General features: G+C 44.7%; 1 protein-coding gene across 1 annotated transcript in view; it reads left to right on the top strand.

Moving 5' to 3' along the window:
- The window catches only part of LOC121280075, a 45,014-nt gene that overhangs the window by 4,949 nt on the left and 13,736 nt on the right, over nucleotides 1–26,329 (top strand). Inside the window, exons 5-10 of the mRNA XM_041191703.1 lie at nucleotides 1,140–1,253; nucleotides 10,084–10,199; nucleotides 10,478–10,533; nucleotides 13,068–13,120; nucleotides 13,821–13,973; nucleotides 17,416–17,480. Of these exons, the coding sequence (XP_041047637.1) occupies nucleotides 1,140–1,253; nucleotides 10,084–10,199; nucleotides 10,478–10,533; nucleotides 13,068–13,120; nucleotides 13,821–13,973; nucleotides 17,416–17,480 (557 nt within the window). The remainder of the gene's footprint in view (nucleotides 1–1,139; nucleotides 1,254–10,083; nucleotides 10,200–10,477; nucleotides 10,534–13,067; nucleotides 13,121–13,820; nucleotides 13,974–17,415; nucleotides 17,481–26,329) is intronic.

The following is a 26,329-nucleotide window of genomic DNA, read 5'->3' as shown; positions in this document are numbered from 1 at the left end:
TTATCAAGGTATGGGGTCAGCTGCAGGTGGGTGCTGTTAATGAGACCCTGAACTTGGGCAAAGCCATGTATAACCAGGAGGGTGGCTTCTTTCGGGGGAAAGGCATCAGCACCCTTCAGCCAGGCTTTGTCAAAGCTATGATGTCGATGCAAACATCCATCAATGAAGTGAATCCAAAGAACCAGGTATAGCTGAAACTGAAAAACCAGTAGAGCCAGTAGGTCAGCCAGAGGCTCAACAGCTGGGAACAACAGCAGTAAGAGAAGGGCATGATCAGCATCCATTTAAAATTTAAGCAGCAGATCAGAGACGCAGCAGCTGATTCTTATGGTGTAGTCCAATGCAGCCCTGATGTCCAATGACGTCCAGGAATTTGGACAGATTTGAAAAAAGATCCATAGCTCTACAAGAGCAGCAGCAGGGTTTGAGGGTGGTTAGTGGTAGTTTAAACTGGCAGTTAACTTGCAGTTAAGGCTAAATGCATACACTATTAGAGACTGGAGAACTTAAGTAGTGGGAAGAGGGGGGATTGGTGGAGAAAGGGCAATGGATGGCAGGACTCTGGCCTAGGAGGGAACCGTAAGGAACTCCCTAGGGAGCTGGCTGCCCAAGAAGCATCTTGAATTCTTTAAACATTACTGGAAATGAGTGCCTCTCGACTTCTACCACCATCGTTTACCGCTTTAGGTGAACCAACTTGGGTAGAGGACAAATTGGTGTCCTTGGAAATGTCATTTGCTTCTAATTTTCAAGTATTAAAGAGGTTCTTGCCTGCTTCCACAGTGCATGCCACTTAAATCAAGATCCACCCGATAGTTGGGATGACTTGCCGTCCAGCACTAAGTCCAGGCAATTTTGCGCAATCCACTTCTCCGTTTAAATCGAGATGGTAATGGGGACGTAAGTCACCCTCAATGTGCTTATGAAGTGGTTAAAACAACTTGGTGATATTCATGGGGAAGATCACATAAAGTTTTCAAAATAATGATAATATTATTTTCATAAAACAGACATGTATTGCAGCACATCTTGACCTCAGAATTTTTCCTTCCCTATTGTGATAAAATATTGTGATAAAACCTTCAATATCCCATGAAATGTATCATTTGACTAATTAATTTTACTCCTTTTCACCTCAGCTGGTCAGCTTTTACCTGTGTGTTTGATTTTGATACTGATATCCATCCCTGGGCACAGGCTCAAGGCATTGCAAAGGAGAAATGGAACGCAGGATTCATCGTAAACATGAATGCGTGAGTACAGATTATTAGAGGTATTTTAATACCAATGAATCAACCCTATTATGTGTTGAATGATTGTTCATTTAAGCTCCCCTACCCATGTTCACGGCCCCGCCTTGACCTTGCCATTTCACATGGTTCCTCTCTGTCATGTCAATTATAGATCAGGCCATCTCTATCACTTCTTTGAATTCTTTACCGTTCCTATTCCTATTCTGAAACCCACTTTATTCTGTATCCATGCCTGCAGAAAACTCAGTAAAATCACTTAAAATTGCACTTTCACATTCGTAACTGTCTAGCTTTTGGCCCTCCATTCAATATGACATTCCTACAGTCACTGATCTATTCAATCAAACTCTCACCTCCACCCCTGATGACCTTGTCCTCACTAAAGCCATTAAACTCCCTCACCTTGGTTGTTCCCCTGGTATGACCCTCATCTGCACTCCTTTAAGTTCAAGAAATGTTTATCGTGTACAATTGGTTCTTGCCATTCATTGGTGAATCTGGCTGAACTAGTTAAAGTAGTACTGGGATATGATAACCTCAGTCAAACTGCTCACTGTTCCAGGATTATTTGAGAATGCCTTCAGCTGCTTGCAAGGTGTTATGACCTCCAGCTGAGGTTACCACTGGACAAGCCTGATCCAAGGGTGGAACCCAGCTTGATGGATCCTAACTTATATTTGTTTGTTTAGATACGTGGGGAGGGGCTACTGAACAGAGCCACCAGGGTCAGCTAATGAACTTATAACAAAACATAAAATACTTATTAAACAAAAAAAGATGAATTATATTACAATACCCATTCACCCACACCTATACATTTATAGATATATACAGATTTGTAAGGATAACACAAATTACAAAAGCTATCTTATGCTCTGATGTTCACAGTAAGTATCGTGCATGTAAACCAATTGGCAACCTGTGGTCAGACACATCACACTCTGAAATCAAGTGACAGATGCCATCTCAACCTATGCTATGGATCTCTCCTCAACTGTCCCCTGACACTTGTTATACTGTGAGCCAAACAGTCTCACTGAACTCCATCTTTTACACAAGGGTTTCCAATCTCCACTGTCCAAGAACTCACTTTGGAATGTTCTCCCAAACTAGTGCTTTCCCTCAGACACCTTTTGCAAGGATTCACCTCCAGGGTTTTGAACTCTCCATCCAATATTCCTCTTCCCTGGGTCTCTCTGTCTCTCTGACTCTGTCTCTGTCTCTGTCCTCTGTCTCTCTCTGTCTCTCTCTTTCTCTCTCTGTCTCTCTCTCTCTCTCTCTCAGAGACAGTTTAGGTAAGTTATATTGATATTTTGTGGGTGTGAGGAATGAGTTTTAGCTTTAATGTTTAAATTTGATTTGTATTTCTGTATCTGTGTGTTAAGAAAGGTCAAATTGAGTTTTAGTTTCATTTTAAAAAGGTTCTTGTACTTCTAATGAAGTTTTTACAACTTTAAGCTAAGTTAAGCAAACAAGAGTAGGAAAAACAGTGCTGGTACCTAGCAGACAGGCAGGTCCTTCACACAGACATGCATACAGAGAAAGAAAAACAGCAGTTTGTTTTGAAAGCTCTTGGAGTTCAGCTGGTTTTGAAGACAGCTGCCAAGCAGAAGCCACTGAGTAGGGACAGTTAGCTAGTCCCAAGCTAGAACGGGTTAAAAGTAGCTGACAGAGAGAAACTGGAGCAAAAGGGAAAGATAGAAAGTCCCAAACTGAAGAAACTACCCCAAAATCCAGTGGAGTGGAACAGGGGAAAGTCCCAAGCAGACCTTCTAGTCAAAGAAAGGACTGGAACCTGGAAAAGGTCCTGTTAAATAAAGTTAAGAGTGAGGGGCAGAGAGAAATCTCCAATCTTCAGATTTAAAGAGACAAAAGCTTCAAAAAGCAGATTTAAAGTGAGAACAGCTTACAAGAGGCAAGAAGGTCCAAAGAGACAATTGAAGGTCTGTAACTCTTTGCTATGGACATGTGAAAAATTGGTGTATTATTCACGGCTGAGTCGGTAAGAGATATTGTGTGGAAGACAGCTTGAAAGCATGTGGTGATCCAGGGAAGAGGAACACTGGAAGGAGATTTTGAAATCCTGGAGGTGAACCCTTGCAGAAGGCATCTGAGAGAAAGCATCGGTTTGGGATAAGATTCCAAAGCAAGTTCTTAGAGAGTGGAGATTGGAAAACCTCGCTTGAAAGATGGAGTTCAGTGAGACTGATTGGCTCAAGGTGTGACAAGCCTCAGGAGGGGGGGTGTAGTCGAGGAGAGATCTATAGCAACTGGTTGAAGTGGCATCAGACACTTGGTTGCAAAAGTGTGGTGTGCCTGATCACAGGGTGCCATTAGTTTACATGGACTGTGTGCTTACTATGAACATTAAAGTATAAGATAGCTTTTAAAACTTGTGTTATCCTTACAGATCTGTAGGGTTATAGTTGTTGGTGAAGGGGTATTGTAGTATAATTCATCTTCTCATGTTGAATAAATGTTTTATACTTTTGATAAAAGTTCATCTGCTGACTCCTGTGACTCTGTTCAGTAGCTACTCTCCATGTATCTAAACAAACAAATAAAAGTTAGGATTTATCAATCTGGGTTCCACCCTGGGATCAGGCCTGTCCAGGGGTAACCTCAGCTGGAATCATAACAATATTTCCTTTGTTTGCAGAGAACGGGTCCCAATGAATGAATGTATGTAGCTGCTGGCAAATGTAAATGATCCATGTTATGAGCTCAACTGATTACCTTAAATTGGTTGTTAATGTACCTACTAGCATACTCAGGATTGTTTTTGAATCATGCGGAAGTGTGCAGAGCCTATTGTTCTCCATTGCTTTTTCAATAATAATGCCTCAACCAGCATCAGTTTGCCAACCAATCAGCACCCTTTTCTCCTGCAGTATAAATTGTAGTGGCCATTTGAAATTTGGTATTATTGCATTTTTCCTGAAGAGTGCAAGATCAAAATCTTCATCAACGTGTCTCTTTTCAGCAATGTTCAAGTTCTGTACTACCAAGCGACTGATTATCCCAATTGGTTTACTCTGGGTCTGATGTTTCCAGAGTTTACTGCAATGCTGAAGTTTGGATTCCAATCACATTGGCCTTGACCTTGACTGGGGCAGGCTGCATAAAGAACATAAAGGACAGGAAACTCAGAATCATGGGGCAGAATTTTCTGCCTGTCGGGCGGGCAGGCCTGACCCAATCTCCGGCGGGCAGGGAGCTGATCCCCACCGGAGAAGCGGGCCCCGCCGCCATTTTAAGTGGGCGGGCCAATTAAAGCCCGCCCAGCATGATGTCCACCGGGAAGCGCTATGCACTTCCTATGCAGATGGGGAGGATTCCCCAAATGGGAGAGTGCGCTCTTTCGCACTTGCGCACAAAAGACCACACATCTCCCTGAGGCTAAGTGCTGCCTCAGGGAGATCACTGAAAGTTTTTCAAACTTTAAAAATAGAAAAATAAAAACATCATTAACATGCCCCCCTCATGTGACAATGTCACACGAGATGGGACATGTATGTAAATTTCACTGAAACTTTAAAATACTTTTTCAAACTCAACATGAAACCTCATCCCACCTGTGGATGAGGTTTCATGTTTTTTCTATTTTCCGCTGGGGCTCCTGGCCTGACCGCCAACCTTAAGGTTGGACGGGCAGGTCCTTTAATTGCTTTAATGATCCTGTCAATGGCCTCAATTGGCTGTTGACAGGTCGGCGGGCGGACAGCTGATCTCGCTGTGCCCCCGCCTTCCTGAAGTCTTAAATGGGGCAGGGTGACATCGGGGGTTCCTCCTGACATCATCCCACATCATTTTCGTGTCAGTGAGCGGGCCCCGCCCCCCTGCTCACCGACGGAAAAATTCAGCCCATGGAGTTCTGACTCATTCGTATTGTGCTGGCAAAACAGTGATTACTGAAAGGAATTACTTTTTAATTGTTTGAAGGTCATATGCATGAATAAGTTCATTCTTGAAAGCACTTAGAATCATAGGGTAAAGTCGTGTGGAGACGACAGGGGTCTCGTGTGCTCAGCCATGGCCTCTTTTCGGGAACGCCCACTGCATCTTATACCAAAATGGCACTTGACAGGCCAGTGATGGGCCTTCCCCCAGAGTCAAGGGCCCCAGGGGCAGAAGTTCCACCCCCTGAGAGCTGTTGACTTATCAGCTCTTCTGTACTCAGCAGCACCACAGGGGTAGTGGTGGCTGCTTCTGGTACTACACCCACCCGAGGCCTCGGATCGAGGAGGGACCCTAATACAGGCTGGTGGGGGGTTGGGGGGGGGTGGGTCGTGGGGTGGAAAGTGAGGGCTAGGGGAATGAGGGGGTTGACAGCAAAGACAGGGTGCAGGCTTTCAGAGCCACCCTCCCCTCACCCCCTTCCCATGCCAGGTCCCTTGATCAAGCACTAAGTGCCTTTGAACAAGGGATCCCCTCTGGGACCCTACAGGCAAACAAGCCAGGGTTTACTTGTCATGCTCTCTGTATGATGGGCCTCCTGCCCACTGCTGGACTAAAGCAGCAGGGTCACAATTGGTGGTGGTGGGGGGGGTGCAGGGTTGGGGGGGGGGGGAGGCGGTGTGCATGAAGGCTGTCCACGAGCTTAATGCCACGGGCACAATTGAGGTGGAGGTAGGATAGTGGCAGTGTCGCCACAGGGAGAGGGCTGAAGATTCTGCCCAGTGTTTCACGTATGTGATCTTGCATCAGTTGCTTGAAGTAACTGCTGTCTAATCTAGTGCAACAGGCCAACCATAGATAACATTGCATACTTAGAGATTTCCTCAGCCAACAGGAAACACAGAGAGATAGGAGATTTGCAGCAAAGAAGGAGACCATTCAGCCAAATGTATCAGTGTCAGACAAAAGAAGCTATGCAGCCTAATGTTACTTTGCTGCTCAAGACCCGTAGCCGTGTAGGTTACAGCACTTCAAGTGCGTATCCACGTATTTCTATTTAAATCCAGTGAGGGTTTCGGCCTTTACCGCCCTTTCAGACGGAAAATTGCAATAGTTACAAAATCGCACCTGTGACAAAAAGGTAAACTTTCAAATTTAACACCCAATTTCACCACCCAGAATTCTATTGCCTGGATGTTCCAGTCCTGCCCACCAAGGGAGCAGAGATTCCTGCCCAAAGCCAATGGGCCTTTGGCTGCTCCGTCAAAATTTCCGTCCAGCCCGCGATGACTCCCGCTGCTGGCAGGACCGGAAAATCCCAGCCAATGATAACATTCATTAACAGCAAATCCAGTAACACCTTTAAAGCAGCAAAATATCCCAAGGCACTTCACAGAAGCGTTCTGAAACAAAATTTGACATTGAACTACATAAGGAGATATCTCTGAAAACTCTGATTTTATACACTTGGAGGTTCAGAATCTCTCTCCGAAGATGCTGACTTTCCTGGTGGGTATTTCCAGCATTTTGTTCTTTTATTTCAGATTTCCAGCATTCACAGTATTCTCCTTTTATAATGAATTGCCTGCCGGCTGCTGCCAAGATTATATACGTTTTAGGGTTCTGAAGTGTTTGTGTTAAACACAAATGGCTATAATTTGTCTGGTCACTCCTACTAATATTGCGCAAACGTTCCATCCAAATAAATTTACAACATCACGAGAGCAATCCCAGCAAGTCTCTCTTCTTCAATTTAACACATGTTGTCAAGTCTGACAAACATGAAATGCAGCAGAAGAAAAGAGTTGACGTTTCGAGTCCTCATGACCCTTCAACAAGGGTCATGAGGACTCGAAACGTCAACTCTTTTCTTCTCCGCCGATGCTGCCAGACCTGCTGAGTTTTTCCAGGTAATTCTGTTATTGTTTTGGATTTCCAGCATCCGCAGTTTTTTTGTTTTTATCTATGAAATGCAGCAGACTCACTATATACTTAAATGCTAGTTACACATTTCAATCATATCCATGATCTACAATTACACATTGCAAAATATCTTGTGATTAATCATCCAGTGTTGCAGTCACCAATAGTTAAGCATTTGATAATCTGTTCTAATATCACCACATATGGCTTGCTCTCAAATATTGTTTGATATCGCTTCTGTGAAGCCTCTTGGGATGAACAACTATGTTTAAGGTGCTATATAAATGCAAGTTGTTGCTAGAATTGTTAATAAATGTTATCACAGAATTTTAGATGGTGAAGTAGGGTTTTTTTATGAAGCTTTTTGTTCGTGAGATATGGCATCACAGGGAAAGGCAATATTTATTGACCGTTCCTAATTGCCTTTGAAAAGGTGGCCTTCTTAGACCAAGCAGTCAATGTGGTGTAGTACACTCAGTGCTGTTAATCGTGCTGAAATCAGCAGGTGTTAAGTTTGAAGGTTTATCTTTATTTTGCAGGTAGAATTTTGTAACAGAGCTTTGTGTGATAAAATCTCAGAGTGTGCAATGTTCTGTACAAACTGTCTGCAATACTAGATTAGGAAACAGCTATTTCAATTTACAATGCATTATGCTTTGATGTTTAGATCAAAGCTAAAATGCCTAAAAATGGAAACTACTGCAAATAGTCAGCATGTGTCAGCACCTGAGAAGTAAAAAGACAAGTTAACATGTTGGCTGCAGACTGTAAAATGACAAATACTGTGACATGTTTAGCTATCTTTCTCTTTTCACTTGTTTCTAGTAATTTTTGCTTTATAAACAGAATTTCAAGGCTAAAAGGCTTAAAAGCCTAGAACCTGATCTATGTGGGACAATTTCCCACAATAATGGGTATTTAAGTGTAATAGACATCATTTTATTTAACCACTATTTTTAAACTCCTTAAGTTTTTACAGTACTGTCTGCACTACATTCTATTTTGCTATACTGACTGTTCATGATGCATTATCCCACCTCATCCTTCTTGATCAAATCTAGTGTGTCTTCACTATTCCATATAACCTTCATGCCATTGTCCATCTCTCTTCCATCTCACAGTCTCAGGCAGCACTAGACTTTTGTGTCTGGAATTCGCTGCCAGAGGAGGTGGTGGAAGCAGGTACGTTCGTGTTGTTTAAGAGGCGGCTTGACAAATATATGAATAGGATGGGAATAGAAGGATACGGACCCCGGAAGTGCAAAATGTTTTAGCTTGACGGGCAATATGATCGGCACAGGCTTGGAGGGCCGAAGGGCCTGTTCCTGTGCTGTACTTTTCTTTGTTCTTTATTCTTTTTATGACCTCCTCTCCATCGCACTTCCATTCCAGAGTATTGCCCACTTTCATAGTTACCTCTGCACAATTGCTGCCAAGCCCTCATTTATGCCTTTGTCACAATTGGCGGTGGGGCATGAAGGCTGTCCAAGAGCTTCCTGCCACAGGCATTATTGAGGTGGAGGCAGGACAGTAGCAGTGTTGTCATGAGGGGAGGGCACAAGATTCCGCCCAGTGTTTCAGGTATGTGATCTTTCATCAGTTCCTTGAAATAACTGCTATCTAATCTAGTGCAACAGGCAAACAATAGATAAAATTGCATACATAGAGATTTCCTCAACCAACAAGAAACACAGATTCTTTCAGGTTACGTTATTCTAATGTCCTCCTAAAGTTCCCCCCACCCCACCAATTCTCCATAAACTTCAGCTCATCCAAATTGTTGTTGATGTATCTCTTCTGTCTGTGGTTTTTTCCGTACCTTTAATATATTGATCAGGGCAAATCATGCTCACCCATTACATCTGTCCTCACTGACCTATGTTAGATGTCCCCCCAAAAGTCTCAACTTTAGTATATTCATCTTTGTGCTTAAATCCCATGTCATTGCCCTTCCCCAGTTTTAAAACATTCTCCAACATAATAAACTCCCCATTCTCCATAATTTGTTTCATTAACTTGCATCCCTACCCATGCCTATCTTCTATTCTCTGAAATTCCCTCCTAAACCCTTCCATTTCTCCACTTCCTTCTGCTCCTTCCCATCCATCTCCTTGACCAAAATCACCCTTCTGAAACTGTCTTGTGACTTGGCATCCATTTTCCTTATTCCTCTCTGAAGTACCGACGGATATTTTTCCCCTGGCTCAATGGTGAGGAAGATTCCCAATTCCTGTCTATTCCGTTCCTTTCCGATTAGACTTCTACTGCCACCCAACTATTTCTAAACCACTTTCAGATCTGTGAGTCATGTAATCATCTCTTAGATTTTCTATGATACAAGGACCAGGATTTTTCCTATGGCAGGTGGGCTGGGTGGAAGCGGGCAGGGATGGGGGCGGAGCCAATAGTCACCCGCAATCGGCTCCGCGCCGCCATTTTACATAGGCAGGCCAATTAAGGAGCTGCCTCAGGGAGATTGAATGGATATTAAAACAATTAAATGAATGATTTTTAAAATTATTTAAACATGAGTTGGACATGTTTTTAAATTTATGAAATTTTATTTATTTATATGATAAAAGCTTCAGGAAACCTCATCCCGATTGGATGAGGCTCCCTGAAAAATGCGAAGACCACTTGGGTTTTTTGTCTGCCCGCCAACCTTAAGGTTGGACAGGCAATGTTCGCAAGTGCCTCAACTAATTTCTTAATGGCCTTAGTAGGCCGTTTACATTTCAGCAGGCGCGCAGTCGACTCCAGTGTGCGCCACTGAACAAAATATTACAATGGCGTGCGATGATGTTGGGACGCATGCCCGATGTTATCGCGCATAATTTTACATGTCAGCATGTTGGACCCGCTCCCGCACACCGACGGAAGAATCCTGCCCAAGGAATTTTGTGGAAGGGACCTGGAATCAGGATTAGAGGGGTTGATGTGGCAGCGCCAAGGCAGATATGATGGCTATGCTATAATTTCTAACACTCTATGTAACTTACTGTGCTTTTAGGTGCTGTCAACAACTGTCGCACCATGAACAATGGGGTCAGTTTGTGGGGAAACTAGAAATTGAGGGACATGACAAGAAGGAGCTTCTGCTGAGAGGATTGAGGAGCCATTCTTTTGGTAACAAAAATAAACTGTTACATTATCTAATGCTTCGGGTTCAACATTTTAACAACTCTGTTTAAAACCTGCCGAATTACATTAGATTCTTCTGCAATTTTACTGGAAAATTATATCATATAAATGTTAAAAATCTTACTCTGAATATATTGTCTCTTATCACATATTTATAGTCTGCAAAAATTTGATTTTAAAATTATATTATCTCATGTGGCCCTGACAAAATGCTTTCTGTGTCATTATGTGGATACTTTAAAGTTGTTTCCAAAACCTCTTAGGTATTTGGAAGTGGGCTGATATCTATCGCTATTCTGCATTTATTGTACACTTTGAGGTAAGAGATTATAATGTTTTAATGATTGGTTTTAGAGGTAATTTTAGAGCGCTGGTTCTCATCTCCATGTTGAGTTTAATTTCTGTTCTTGTTTATTTCTCTCTTAGCACATTTGTGCCTTGCTTAGCACATTCATATTAAACTCTTGTGAGCATTATTTAAATAGCCTCGTATTTAATTTAAATAAGCAGGTTAACAACAATTTTAAAATAACTGTGCTTATTGTATGGATTCCTCTAAGAATATTATTCCTACTAGGAACTACAAATACCTTCTGGTGTTACACCTGCCCAATACCATCATTCGTACTTAAGCAGTAAGACTAATTGAAGTAACAAACTAATTGAACATAGAAGTAGACTTCATATGGGTACATTGAGACGTTAATGATATAATTTAACCTTAATTATTAACAAGGACAAAACTATAATGTAACAATAATAAACCTGACTTCATTTAAGAGTTAAATCTCCTCTCATCTTGAAGACATTTCTTCGGTTATTTTGCACACCTTATGGGCAGGATTTTCCCATCGGCGACCGGGGGGGGGGCTGCTCACCGACCCGTAAAATAACACGCAGTGACATCAGGCGGAACTCCTGACATCCCGCACACCATTTAAATTTCAGGGGGGCAGGAGCGCAGCAAAATCAACGCCCGCCGACCTGTCAATGACCAACTGAGGCCATTGACAAAGTAATTAAGCTAATTAATGGACCTGCCCATCCAGCCTTAAGGTTGGCGGGCAGGCCAGGAGCCCAGGCAGGTTTCGGAAAAAACATGAAACCTCATCTACGGGCGGGATGAGGTTTCATGTAGGTTTTAAAAAATTTAATTAAAGTTTTTAAAAACATTACGGGCATGTCCCAACTCATGTGTCACATGAGGGGACATGTCAGGGAATTTTTTTTTTCTATTTTTAATAATTTTGACAGTAGAGCTGATCCCCCTGAGGCAACACTTATCCTTGGAGAGATGAATGAGCTCTTTCATGCACATGTGCGAAAGGGCTCACTCTCCGGTTTAGGGGTTCTCCCCCGCCCACACAGGGAGCGCCCTGCTACATAAAATGGCACCACGCCTCCAATTGGGGGCACTGATTGGAGGCACGCTTGTGTGCGCCCACACTTCAACTTTACCCCCGACGGGGGGAAAATCCTGCCCTGTGTGGACTTGGGTGACAAATCAGGAAAATAAAAACAGTTTCACATCTCTATTAACCACAAGATTTCATATCGTTTAGTTGAAGTATTAAGGTAGCTTGTGTTGGAATTTGTTCTCTGCTTTTCTGGTTTTCCCTTACTTCCGATTGCTGTTAACTTCATTCATCTTGAGAACCCCTCTCCCGCTTTTCACTAATTGGAGTAGACTGGCTTCTGAAGCTGCTACTGAGTTGTGTGCTGCTCACCTCTCTACAGCTGTTCCTCAGACCAACTCACTCACCTTCACTGTCCCCATGGATTTACCTATCGTCCTCCCTGGCTCCTTGCTCTTTAGCAAATAGACTGGATCTGCACTGCTAGTACCTGAGGCTACTGCAGGCCTCCACTAGACCTCTGTATCACACGCTGCTGACTCATGGGCAACTCTCAACTTCGCTTCGGTTCTCCGTTTCCACTGGACACCATCAAGGCACTGATGCTCTTCATCTTGAACATGTGCTAGACTGACTCTCCACAAGTGTCTCATTGTCCCTTTCAGGACCTTCTCTCTTGTTTTCTCCTCATCTTGTCACCCATTCATACAACCCTTCATTCTTCTCCTCAAAGGGAATTTGCACCCCAAACTCCTAACCTAACCCATCTCTATTCCTCTGCTTTTGTTTTCCCCAGCCACCAGCTGAGTTTGAACTCCCCCTTGGACCTCTCTCAGGACTTTTCAAATGGATCATCAAGACATTTTTTGCTCCCTCTGTACAAGCAGCAACTCCAACTATGCCATCCTCCTCTCGTGTTGTCCTTCTCACCCAGTTGGTTCCTGCTTGGGGCTGATCTCAAGAACCTTCTTCCTGTCCTGCTCATTCCACCCGCCACTGATGCTTCAGACTCTGCCAGTGGATCAACAATCATTATTCCTCACTGAGTTTTCCTCCCCACTTAATTTATTCCCCACTTCTTGAACTCAAACTGTGTGAAGGTTTCCTTGCCTATGTTTAAATACAGTATTGGGCAAAGAAGTTGTATTAGTGTGAATTAAACAGCCATGCATTAATTTACAAACAACATCATTTCAAGGCTCAAGTCCTTCCAGAAAACTGCAAAGTATTTGAAGCATGTATATAATTGTACCTTTACGGCAACAGTGCTTAATTCCAATTATTTCATATTCTTTCAAAACTGTGAACATCTTGGTGTCTCTTTCCTCCAACATTCTTATGAAACCCTTGCCATCACTTAACTAATACTCTTCAATTTATCTTTTCTTCTCTCCTGCTCTTTATAACCCTTCATAACCTCTTTATGACTGCACTGCAGTCAATGTCCCTTCACTTAGGAATCTGAACAGTAAAAGAACAGTGTTTTTTCTCTCTGCAGAATGGGATATCAGTAAATTTGTTGTGCATCTCCTTTCAAACAACCATCACCCAGTAAGTATAACACCTAATCTGTAATGCATCTTGTATGGCACTTCAAGAATCTGCCTCAGCCATGAAACTGGGAGCAGCTAATGAATCTTTAATGCTCATCTTATTATTTTATTGCTATTACAGCTGCAGACAGTGATATTCATAAAAATGTTTACAGTTCAAATTGATTCTTCATTTCTTCTCTTTAGATTGACATATATTTAAAAATAGATTCTACCAATTTAATTTAAAGTTTCATTTTCTCATGCTCTGAGGCAGAAGGAACATGTTCAGGAATGGCAGTCTGACATTCCCAGGATTTGGCTTCAGTGCCTGCGCAAGTTAGATCACAGCCGAAAGGATAATCATCTGGCTGTCTGAAGTAGGAAGCTAAATTATAAGAATGGTCAGATTGGCCCCATTCGGACTTTGTCATGTTTAAGTTTGCTCTTTTCTTCACTGAGGCTGCCTTCTATTTCGAGGTCAGACCCTGAGTCAGAGACACTGATTTATTGCTTCAGAAACCAAATTTCCATTCCTTTTCCCAGTCTTGTTATACAGTATGTTGATCATTATGTCAAGACAATCATGAGATCCTTCCACCTTTTCTTCTAAACAATGCTAATACCTGTGTAAATAATGACTAGCATTTATTAGTACCTTTAATGCAGATAAACATCAAAACCATTCAATTTACAAAAATCTAATTATGTTCTTCCAGTATGAATATAGGTTATGTGTTGTTTCTAAATGGGAAGAAGGCTGCGATTGACTGGTCAGATGCCTCTTTAGCAGATATTGCTGACGACGGGATCATTGCTGATCTGTACAAAGTCAATTTTACAGCAGGTGAGATGAGAGAACATAACAGCTGGTGAATTCACTTGTGATTTTAAATAATTGAAGGGCATTTTTCAGAATTCAGAATTCATCATCTTTTTGAGACAGGCTGATGTTTCTGTCACTTCATTTTAGGTTCTTCACCAAATCACACAATCTTTAGTTTTCTGTATTTCTATAATGTGAGTAGAAATTTATGGTTCAATTCATCAACAGGCTTTTATGAGCTGAATGTCCTTCTCTTGTTCTTGAATTTCTAATGCTCTGATGCTAAGGAAGTTGCTTGAGCACAGGGCAAAACTATTAGTCACAGTAGAGAGTGTGAAAACAATATTATTTAAGATCCTATTGTCTAGGGTAATCATTTGGTATCATTTTCCAGCTTCAGCTGGGGGAAGGGGGTTCATAATTCTTTCCTCCACTTTGCCTGGGCCCTATTTACTTTAAATGAACAGAAGTAAGAGTGTGCGTAAAAATTAATAACCGAAAAGCACTTCCATGTTCTGAAAGCTTAACAACTAAAAAAAAATTCTTTGTCTGATGGTTTGGTGCAGGTTTGTCTGGCGTTTTCGCTTGGCGGGGCGGGGGGGGGGGGGCACATTTGCATATTTTTCTCACGTAAGGGGTCAGTGAGTAAATTTCGGAAAGCTAGGGCTTGACACAACAATAAACTGAATTTCAAACAAAAAGTTGAGGTTTTAAGGAAAGAATCAATTGCTGAGCAGAAGTATAGCAATGTCATAGCAATAAATTAAGTTAAAAAATAAAAAATGACTAGAGTGTGAGAGGGTCAATGTGTGTGTGTGTGTGTGTGTGTCCGGCTCGCTCCCAGTCTCAGGGCACTGACTCACTCATCTTCACCCACCATAAGTGGGTGCGAGTCTGCTTGCTGGTGTGTGATAATGAGAGTGAGTGAGAAACCTGAAACTGGGCACGAGGCAGGCTCACACTCCACACCCACCACTGCCCTCCCACAGTCAGTCATTCAGTCTCTCGCACTTCCCCCGACCACACACTCAGTCTTTTGCATTACCCCCCATACAAACAGTCATTGAGGGAAGAATCCCCCCCCACCCCCGCCGTTGGGGAGTTGTGCAGGGGTGGGCAGGAGCAAGCATGAATCCAATCAGCACCCCTGATCAGGGGCGCGCCACCATTTTACGTTGGCCCGCCCAGCATGACGCATGCCCAGAAGTGCTGTGCGCTCCCTGTGCGGACGGGGGGATTCCCTGCGTCGGGGCCTGTGCTCTTTCTCACGTACGCACGTGAAAGAGCACAGAAATCTCCTTGAGGCACGGAGGTACCTCAGGGAGATTTGTTTAAGTTGTAGAAAGGTTAATAAAGGTGGAAAAAAAATTTAAGGCGATGTCCCCTCATGTGAAACTGTCACATGAGCTGGGGCATGTCCATTCATTTTTTTCAAAAATTTTATTTAATTAACAAATCCTTCATGAAACCTCTTCCCGCCCGTGGATGAGGTTTCATGAAAAAGGCAAAGGCTGCCTGGGCTCTTCGAATGCCCGTCAACCTTAAGGTTGGACGGGCAGCATTCTTAACAGCCTTAATTAGTTTAATAATGGCCTTAAAAGGCCTTTGACAGTTCGGCGGGCATGCAGTCGATACAGCTGTGCGCCCGCCGAACTGACAATCTAAATGACACACGGTGACGTCGGGACATATAACCAATGTCACCGCGCATCATTTTACGCGTCAGTGAGCAGGCCCAGCTCCCGCTCGTTGACAGGAAAATTCAGCCCTCAGTGTCTCGCACTCCCTCACACACACAGTCACTCAGTCTCTCTCACTCCCCTCCACATTCACAGTCACTCAGTCTCTCGCAATCCCCCCACACATAACAGTTATTCACTCTCACTCCCCAACACACACTCAGTCACTCAATCTCACTTCCACACACTCATAAACACACTTACTCACACACATGCTCACAAGCACAGTCTCTCACTCCACTACACACTCTGATGATGTGTGCCAGGTGGATCAAATCCATAAGAGAAACTTAATCACGCTATCACAACAGTTTTGCAATTATTTTGAGATGGGTGCACTTAACTCAGAAGTAGTAAGTCCACCAAGACTTTTAGAGATTTTTTAAAAATCTAAATTAAAATATTTATTAACAAAAGAAAATATTTCAAGCACATACAAAGAGCTATAAATTACTACTAAAATAACTCCTAAAATTTCTAGTTAACCTGACTCCCAGTTACATTCCTTTAAAGCAATGGTCCAAAAATAGATTTTTAGATTTTAAACAGATCCAGCAAATTAACACAATACCCTGGACAGTGGAATTCCAAATGACTTTTCTCCAGCTCCATCTTCTGTGGACAGCAGGCTTATGCACAGATGCTAGAGGCTTCATTAAGGCTCCTTCAAACACTTCTGTTAGATCTCACAATACCTTTTCCTGACACAGAACCTCATTCTCCTTTATATATGTTTCTCTCTTAAAATGTAAATTATATTGTTTCATAGGTCTTTGAAACTGTATCCCCCTCATAACATTAAAACTTTGATGTTGTCACTATATATTGTCAGTCACGCTTGGGAAAAATAAATACATTCCTCAGCCTTGCTTGTCTGGCTATTTGTAAATGGATTGAGATCCCATGGAAATCCAAATCCCCCTTCATCTATCTAAAAATGCAAATTCCCTTCACAACTTACATGCTCAGCCAGCATTCATGTTTACTTATTAGCATGTCAAGCATCTAGCTTATTTTGATGAGTCAAAGCCTGCAGTCTATTTGACTCCAAATGTAATTAAATCACACCCAGACAGAGCCAACGACTTACTCCCATAAATCTACTTTACAATAAACCAAGTATCCAGGTTTTAAATGTTCAATTTCACTTTGAACTTTAAACTTTCGACAATGCACCTGCAATTAGATTTTCTTACCCAGCCACATGTCTAATCTGTAGATTAAATGGTTAGAGTAATTATCTCCATCTGAACAGCTTTGCACTTCAGTTTCACAATCTGTCCAGAATTTTAAAGAACTGTGGTCAGTATAAACAATTGTATAAACAATGATGAGTTGTTTGCCATATAAATCTCGAAATGCTGCTATGTTAACACCAAATGCAGAGTTTCCTTTTCAAATATTTTGAATATTTTCTCTGTTGGACATTCAACTTCTGTGAAAGATACCCTATCGGTTTCTCAATTCCAGTTTCATCTTTTTGCAACAGTACAGCCCCAGTGCCTACATCACCTGTATCAACAGCCAACTTAAGTTGCTTGGCATAATTAGGTATTAGCAAAATGGATGTTGTAATCAATACAATTCTTAAACTGTCAAATTCCTTCTGCCACTCCTGTGCCCATTGAAACTTCTTGCTCTTTTTTAACAGCTCAGTCAATGGAGCAATCACACTGCTAAATTTTGGTACAAAGTTCTGGTAGAACCTACTCATGCCCAGAAATCGTGAAACTTCTTGTTTTGTTGTAGGCACAGAGAAGCCCATGATAGCTTTGACTTTCACATCTCTCAGAGCTACCTTACCATGCCCAATGGTACGGCCTGGATATATAACTTGCGCTTTTGCAAATTCACTTTTAGCCAAGCTCATCACCAAATTAGCTTCTTCTAGTCAATTAAATCAGTCTTACAGATGTTGTAAATGCTCCTCCCACATTTGACTGAAAACTATCAAGTCATCCATATAAACAGCACAATTGCTCAGTCCTACAATTGCTTTGTTTGTCAGTCTTTGAAATGTTGCAGGTGAATTTTTCATACCAAACGGCATGACTTTAAACTGATATAGACACGAAAGCCAATAACACCTTTGCTCTCTATGATAACGGTCATTGCCAGTATCCTTTCAGCAAATCAATCTTTGTGATAAACTTTGATTGTTCTACTTCCTCAATGCAATCTTCCAACCATGGTATAGGATATGAATCCGCTTTTGTTACTGCATTCACCTTTCAATAGTCCACATGCAGGCCATAACTTTACATTCGTCGGTCGGTCAGGCAGCCGATGGCCGCTGGCAAAACGCGCCACGCCGCCATTTTTCATGGGCAGGACAATTAAGGCCCGCACCGTGGCTTTGCAACTCCTGTGGAGAACGGGAAAATAGTCGCAGAGGTGAGCGTGCTCAGACTACCAGTTCCAATGGGGAGCCGGCAGCCTGTATAAAGAATGGCCAGGCTGCCTGCTTGAAGCAGTGCACCCTGGCCACTCAGAGATCAAGAAATGTTACATGGAAGGCAGAGGAGGAGGTGGACGAGGAGCGGGGCAGGCTGCAGGAGAGGCCAGAGGGGGAGCCGCTATGCCCCCAGATTTTCCGATGCATGCCTTGTTGTCCTCCTGCAAGAGGTGAGAAACCGGCATCAGATTCTGTATCCTGAGGATGGGAGGAGGAGGGGCCCCCCATGTCACCAGCCAGGTGTGGGAGGAGGTAAGTGAGGCTGTAAGCACCCATGATGACGTCCAGCGCACTGGCACATAATGCAGGAAACGATTCAATGATTTGCTGCGCTCCGGAAGGGTGAGTACCATGTCTGTCTTGGCCATTTGACCCAGAAGGCAGCCTTAGCTTTTGACCTCCCCCCTCAACCCCGACCCACCACCACCACCCCCCAACCGCACCACCACCATGTCTTGCTGTTGTTACTGCAGAGGGCATCTGTCGCACGCTGGGTGGGCAAATGGGTACTGACCATGCTTACACCAGCCTTAGTGGTTGAGGAGAAGAAGGGCTTTCCCCGCAGCACATGTTGGTTTCTGTGGCATCTGAGTAGTTTGGGGGCAAGGTGCAGGGGAGGCTGGTAGACACATTCTCAGAACTCCAACACGTGTCTTATTGATGGTAATGAGATGGTGCAAGGGGTGCCTCAAGGTCTTTTGGGCAAGTCCCATCTGCTGGCATCGGCGCCACACCTATTTGCTCCTCCTTGCCAGGGGCGCTAAGACCCGTCTGTTATTCTAAGTGATGACGCCGAATGTGTCCAAGGTGTCTGTTGGGGGAGATGGTTGGAACCAGCCATACTATCTTCTGGGGACTGATCACCAGTAGTGTGGACAGGAGCCGCTGGAGGCCTCAGATGGGCCATGTGGTTGGGATATGGTATGCACATGCAGAGTACATGAGCGACCCAATAAATCCTCTTCTCTGTTTTGCAGGCAAAAAGTAACCACAATGCCTGGGAGCGCCTGAGGACTGGTGGTGGGCGCACCCTCCTCCAGCACCTCATACCCTTTGAGGAGCAGGCCATGGAGCTGGGCAGGAGGCAGGAGGCCAGGGTGGTCGGGGGCTGCGAGGCTGTGGTCCAGCAGGCAGGTATTTGAGGTCCACAGTCCCATCCCCTCTGTCTGCCCACCATCCAAACCACTGATTGTTGCTGCAATTGTTAATGCTGAAACACTGCTCACTCACAGACTGAGACATTCTGACATGTGGGTCATACAGGAGGGACCCTCATCCCCTTGAGGAATCGCGTCTCCACCACTTTCCAAAGTCACCTTATCCCATTTGTGACCACTATCACCATGGTCTAACATGCCATGGCATCGCTGCTGTACAACCAAAGACTTACTTCATCGAGGGAGTTTGGGACGTCCAGCACCCTTTCAGCCAGTGCGGCCCACATTACTCTGTCCAAAAGTTCCTCAGCACCTCAGCTGTGAACCTCATGGCACTCAACTTAAATAAATGCCACCACGTTACTCATCCCTGCACCAAGGGGAAATGTTGCCTTCTGGCCAGCCAGTCTATGCCCCTCCTTATGGAATGAGGGGCAATAATATGATCTCTCAATCTCCTGTGTTCAGCGGAAAATGTGACAACTGTTTGAGATGTTTCCTCAGCCCCGCAACTATCCAGGCAACAATGCATCCACATCGGGTACCCCTGCACTCTCCCCACTCCTATGGCTCATAACAAGCCATGTGGCATTCATGAGGCCATCTGACCAGCCTGTCTGCATGTGCATTTAGTGGTTGGGGCTCATCTTGACTCATTTCCACCTCACCAATGTTCTTCTCCTTAGGGTCTTTAGAGGTGAGCGACTTATGTGGTTGGGGGGGAAAGGGATGAAAGGTTGAACTGAATGTACGCTAACTGATGCACCTAAGAGCCACGTGTGGAAGTTCCAGGCAATGCTGTTCCTGCTGGTCCACATGTGTGGAGCTAGCTGAAGGTTCTTTGGATTAAATTGTCCCGGATGTCCCTGCCTCCTTGGTGTAAACGCGTGTTGTCGTTGTGCCCCTCATCATCGCCCTGTGCTTCCTCATCCTCTGAGCCACTGCTGGATTCATCATGTGCAACCTCATCCAGGGCATCAAGGTCTTCATCATCAACTGCATCCCCCCCTTTCCAGCGCAAGACTGTGCAGGGCGCAGCAGACTACCACGATCAGAGAGACGCGATCTGGGGCTACTGGAGTGTGCCCCCTGAGCAATCAAGACAACGGAAGCACATCTTGAGAAGACCGATGGCTCTCTCCACCACAGCCCTTGTGGTGCCCTGGCTCCTATTATACCGCTGCTCAGCTTCTGTTCTTGGATGGCGGAGAGGCATCATGAGCCAACTTCTGAGGGGATAGCCCTTGTCACCCAGCAGCCATCCATCCAGCCAGGCCGGAGCACTGAAGAGCCCCAGCACCTGGGAGTGTCTGAGGATGTAGGCATCATGGGAGCTGCCTGGGTACCTTGCACAGACTTGCAGAATCAACATCCTGTGATCACACACTATCTGCACGTTCATGGAGTGGAAGCTCTTCCATTTGACGAAGGCACTGGGCTCAGCTGCTGATGCCTTGATGGCCACATGTGTACAGTCTATTGCACCCTGGACACATGGGAAGCCAGCAATGGCCGCAAAGCCTCTGGCTCACTGTGTCTGGCTTGCCTGGTCGCAGTGGAAGTGGATGAAGGTGGATACCCATCCGAACAGAGCATCTGTTACCTGCTTGACACAAGTGCGTATAGCTGATTGGGAGACACCTCAAAGATCACCCACCGAGGCGTGGAAAGAGCCAGAAGCATAGAAGTGGAGGGCAACTGTGAGCATCAGAGTTGCTGGCATGGGGTGTCCACCCACACAGTTAGGGGAGATCTCAGGGCCAATCTTCTGACAGATATAGATGACTGTCTCCCTTGAGAGTCGGAGTGTCCTTCAGCACTGCACCTCAGACATATTGAGGTAGCTGCTTCGCCGCCTGTATACCCTGGCAGCAGGATAGTGGTGTCTTCTGCGACCCCTTCCACTTTGGACAACCTCTTGGCCCTGCGCCCATTGTGCCTGCACCTGGACACCCAAAGGTGGCTCCCCTGGAGGCTGACTGTTCAGTCCTGGCCTCCTTCTTATTCTATCTCTCCCTTCCTCCTCAGAGGAGCTGCCACCACTGGAGAGGTCAGAACCCATAGCCCCAGGCTAAATGGAGGCCTCTGGAAAGCTGCAAGGCTGAAAAAGAATGCTGTCTGCAGACTGGTTTCAAATTACACAAAAACCTCTTGGAAATCGATGACAACTTCTAACAATCACACAGGCAAGTTTTAAACACTTTCATCAATTATAACTTCATGAGTCCACATATCCCGACATTGCAAATGTTTTCTTAAATAATCCCCTACCCGCCTGCCCGTTGGACTCGTACGCTGACCCGAAGTTCGCATGGGCCCCTCAAAATCCTGGACAATTGGCAATTTAAGGGCCTTAACGAGCCCTTCATTTAATGGCGGGCAAACAGAGCGCGCCCACCCACCGAAATATTGCGATGCCGCGTGCTGACGTCGGCACGCTCGTGCAACATTTTACACACTGACATGTGGGCTCTGCCACCCACATGTCAGCCGGAAAATTCTGCCCACAGTCTTCATGTTCTATTTGGTTTCGGCACCATCACAATAGGTGAACTCCAGTTACTGCAACTAAGCTCAATGGTGTCATTTTGAAGCATGAATTCAATTTCTTCCTGTACTTGTGATAACTTTGCTAGATTTAATCTATGAGGATGTTGTTGTTTGAAGATGAATCTTCTACACTCATTTCATGTGTAGCTAAATTTGTCCTCCCCAGCTTATTCCCACAAATAGCTTTGTGTGACTGCAATAGCTTCTCTAAATCACTTTGACACTTGTCTGGAAGGTAACTTAATATTATATTTAATTTTTTAAGTACCCATTCATTATCCAACTTGATTAGAGGAAAATCAATTTCAGAATCCTTCATTTCTACCTCTTTCTCCTCATCTACCACTACTAATACCTCCTTTTGGTCCTCTTCCCTGTCAAAGTACTTTTTAAGTATATTGACATGACACACCCTCTGCTTCTTTCTTCTACCTGGAGTGTTTATAAAATAATTTGCTTCACTCAATTTCTTTTCAAACCTGTAAGGCCCACTAAACCTTGCCTTTAACAAGTCACCCAGTACTGGTAACAAAACTAACACTTTTTCCCCAGCAACAAAACTATGAGCTGTGGCTTTCCTATCTGCCTTCACTTTCATCACTTGCTGTGATACCTTTAAATGTTGCCTAGCGAATTCACATCCTCAGTCCAATCTTTCTATGGAGTTTGATACATAATCCAGGGGAGTCGTTTCCAAATTTTGACTCACCAATTTCTCATGAATCAATTTCAGTGGTCCCCTTACCTCATGACCATAGACTAATTCAAAATAACTAAATTCAGTCGATGCATTAGGACCATCCCTAATAGCAAATAAAAAGAATGGAATTTCCCCAGTCCAATCCTGTGGCTAGTCTTGACTATACACCCTCATTATGGTTTTTAAAGTTTAATGCCATCTTTCCAAAGCTCCTTGTGACTCAGGATGGTAAGCTGTTGACTGAAACTGTTTTATTCCCAAACTGTTCATTACTTCCTTAAACAGCTGCGGCATGAAATTTGAACTTTGATCTGATTGTATTTCTTTTGGTAAATCATACCTTGTAAAAAACTTAGTCAACTCTTCCACAATTCTCTTTGTTGGAATGTCCCTCAAAGGTATTGCTTCAGGAAACCTTGTAGGCACATCCAATGTTGTCAGCAAGTTCTCATTTCCACACACACTTACAGATACTTCCTCACAGTCACACTCTCATAGACACACACTCCCACACACAATCACAGACACCCACAACCTCACTCCCACACACACTCACCAACACACTCTCAATCCCATATACTCACTACAGCACTGTCTCGTCCCCCAGCTTGCAAAAACTTCACCCTCTACAGGCCCGACATACCTAGCTCCCTGGGCTCCAGCCCCACTGTGGCTTATCTCCCCAGGCTCCAGCCCCGACATTGCTTGGTTCCCTGGGCTCCAGCCCTGCCATACCTTCTCTTCCCTCTGCTGGCAACCCTCAGCACAGCCACCAATGCCAGTGTTCGCTGCTCCTCCAATCACAGAGTGTTTCTCTCAGCAACAAATGTGGGAGAAAATGGCCTGTGATTGGAGGAGCAGCTCCATGCAGAATCTTCCATTGAAACGCATCTTTTTGACCAGGATTTTGAGAATTGGCTCTGGGAGCTGCATAAAGGGGCTGTGTGGGCCACATCTGGCCATATTAAACAAACCTGGTCTAGTGGGTAAAGGTGCTATCTAAGAGCTGATGGTTCCAGATTAATGTCCTATTTGTGTTGGTCTCAGCCAGGCAGCAGGTGGGTTGGGCAACAACTGGCTTTAATAGCTCTGGATTATGCACAAAACAGTGAGAATTAGGGCAGTATTTTCAGCCCCAGATGATGAGCACAGAGCTGGGCCATTTTCCCAGAGGCGGGATGGAGGTTAAACACAATGTGTAGGGTTAAGGGGAAAAGACAGGAGATTGGCACTAAGTTAAAATTCTCAGAGAGCCGGGGCAGACATGATGGGCCGAGCGGCCTCCTTCTACACCGTAACAATTCTGTGATTAAAGGGCTACCCTCACATAACCAACAGGTAGCCAATTAAGGAGATTCAATGGTCACTTAAGACCTATTGTTTGATGCTGACTGGAATTGCAGTCAACCTGTGGGACCCCCAAGATGCTGAGGTGGTCTCAGGGTTGCCAACCCTCCAGGCTTGTGCTGGAATCTCCAGGAATTAAAGATATATCTTCTGCACTGCTGTCTGCAAAACCATGGAGAAAAAAACATAGAAGCATTAAAAAGTAAGGTGCTCTTTACAACTTTGTCACTTTGCTTTATTAGTTACATAAGTAATGGAGATGGAGGATAAAAACAGCTTTCAATCAGGTTGAGCCAGTTGAGTTTGGGGGTCTGGAGGACCAGGAAGGAGTCGAGCCAGCATTTGCAACCTTACATGGCCTCCCAGTGACAGGCTGGTTGGGGAGTGGGGTCGGTGGGGTGGGGGTAGCGTTTGAGGCAGCCCCCTAACCCGGCCCCTCATCTGCCTGGCCAGAGCTACAGCTGCAGGGCATCCTTCAGAGGCGTTTCCCCTCCATAATGGTGGCTCGGCTGCTGGTTCCATTTTTAAACAACAAAATTTTAGCAAGTTGGACAGGGCGCTTCACAATGGGGGCACCCCCTCTCTCATGTCCCTAAAGAGTAAGTGTCATTTCCTTCCAAGCTGGAGGGCCCTGTAGCTCTGAGAACCTGCCCACCATTCTTAATTGGACAACAAGCCCACCATCTGGCCACCAATTGGACAATTCAGGGAAATTCACTGCCAGGTCACTGTTTCCCAAATGGTGCAGGCTGCTGATCTCCATTAGGCCCCCGGCATCAGGGTCCCAATCCAAATGGCAAAATACTGTCCTTGATCTCGTGCAAGTGCAAGCAGTTAATCAGGTGATAACAGGAACTTGCTCTGTGCAATAGGTACCCAAGGTTGAATTGCCAGACAACACTGAAGCTGTCCATGTGAATATGCAGTAAGGCCTGGACGGCATTCAGGCTTGGTCGGATAAGTGGCAAGTTACATTCACGACACACAAGTGCCTGGTAAACACCATCCCAGCAAGAGAGAATCCAACCATCTCCCCTTGACATTCAATGGCATTACCATTAGTGAATCCCCTACTATCAAGATCATGGGGGTTACCATTGACCAGAAACTGAACTGGGTCAGCCATATAAATATTGCGTGCTACAAGAGCAGGTTAGAGACTGGGAATTCTGTGGCAGGTAGCTCACCTCCTGACTCCGCAAAGCCTGTCCACAATCTACAAGGCACAAGTCAGCAGTTTGATGGAATACTCTCCACTTGCCTGGATGAGCGCAGCTCCAACAACACTCAAGAAGCTCAACAGGACAAAGCAGCCCGCTTGATTGGCACCCCAACCACAAACATTCACTCCGTCCACCACTGATGCACAGGAGCAACAGTGTGTACCATCCACAAGATGCACTGCAGAAACTCACCAAGACTCCTTCAGCAGCACATTCCAACCCGTGACCTCTACCACCTAGAAGGACAAGGGCAGCAGATGCACAGGAACACCACCAGCTACAAATTCCCCTCCAAGCCACACACCATCCTGACTTGGAACTATATCACTGTTGCTGGGTCAAGTTGCTAGAACTCACTTTTTAGCGGTACAGTGGGTGTGGCTACATCGCCTGGACTGCAGCGGTTCAAGAAGGTTTTTTGGCCTGGAAAGTAGGTATGGGGCCGCTTTGGCTGCTGCAGCATCCCTGTGGGGATCCTGTGATTGACGGGGGGTGGGGGTCGGGGGTGGGGGCGATGGTGGTGGTGATGGGGTGGCGATGGTTGGACAATTTATGGCAGGAAAGGCACCACCTTTCTTCTCAAGTGCAATTAGGAATGGGCAATAAATGCTGGCCTAGCCATCGACGCTCACGTCCTGTGAAAGACTATTTAAAAAAAACTCTTTCTAACACACAACTTCAAGAATCGCGTATGAAGAATAATCAACTGGGCCAGGCAATGAAGGACTAAAATTACCAACTGGCAAGTACCAATGATGTCAGGAGGGAAGGGATGAAAATTATCCAAAAAAAATAATCAGTGGGGTGAATTTAACCCCACGCAGCCAACCGGTACTGTGCAGATGAAAAGTTAAAATCACCCGACTGACCTGACAGAAGTTGAAGATTTCCGATTTTCACACACTCACCTCCTCAAAGCCGGCAGGGTCCATTTTAATATCTGCATGTTGCACCTCAATGATGTTATCAACACTCAACTGCCATTTTAGTAGGCAGGCTGAGCAAGTCAATGACTTTTCCCTCCAGGCTCAACCTATCACGGGAATGGATCAGAAGAAGAATAGGCCCAAAAAATATACCTTTGATTTTGGTACAAGGACAAATGAGGGTGCTTAAGGAAAGCATTGACCTTTCCTGCCATAAATTCTCCAACCATCGCTACACCCATCGCAACACCCCCCCCCCCCCCAACCTCCCCCCCAACCCCCCTCCAACCCCCGCCAATCACAGG

The sequence above is a fragment of the Carcharodon carcharias genome, chromosome 7 (genome assembly GCF_017639515.1).
Source record: "Carcharodon carcharias isolate sCarCar2 chromosome 7, sCarCar2.pri, whole genome shotgun sequence".
Lineage (NCBI taxonomy): Eukaryota > Metazoa > Chordata > Chondrichthyes > Lamniformes > Lamnidae > Carcharodon > Carcharodon carcharias.
The sequence above is the reverse complement of the archived record's forward strand: the minus strand, read 5'-3'. Positions and strand labels throughout refer to the sequence as shown.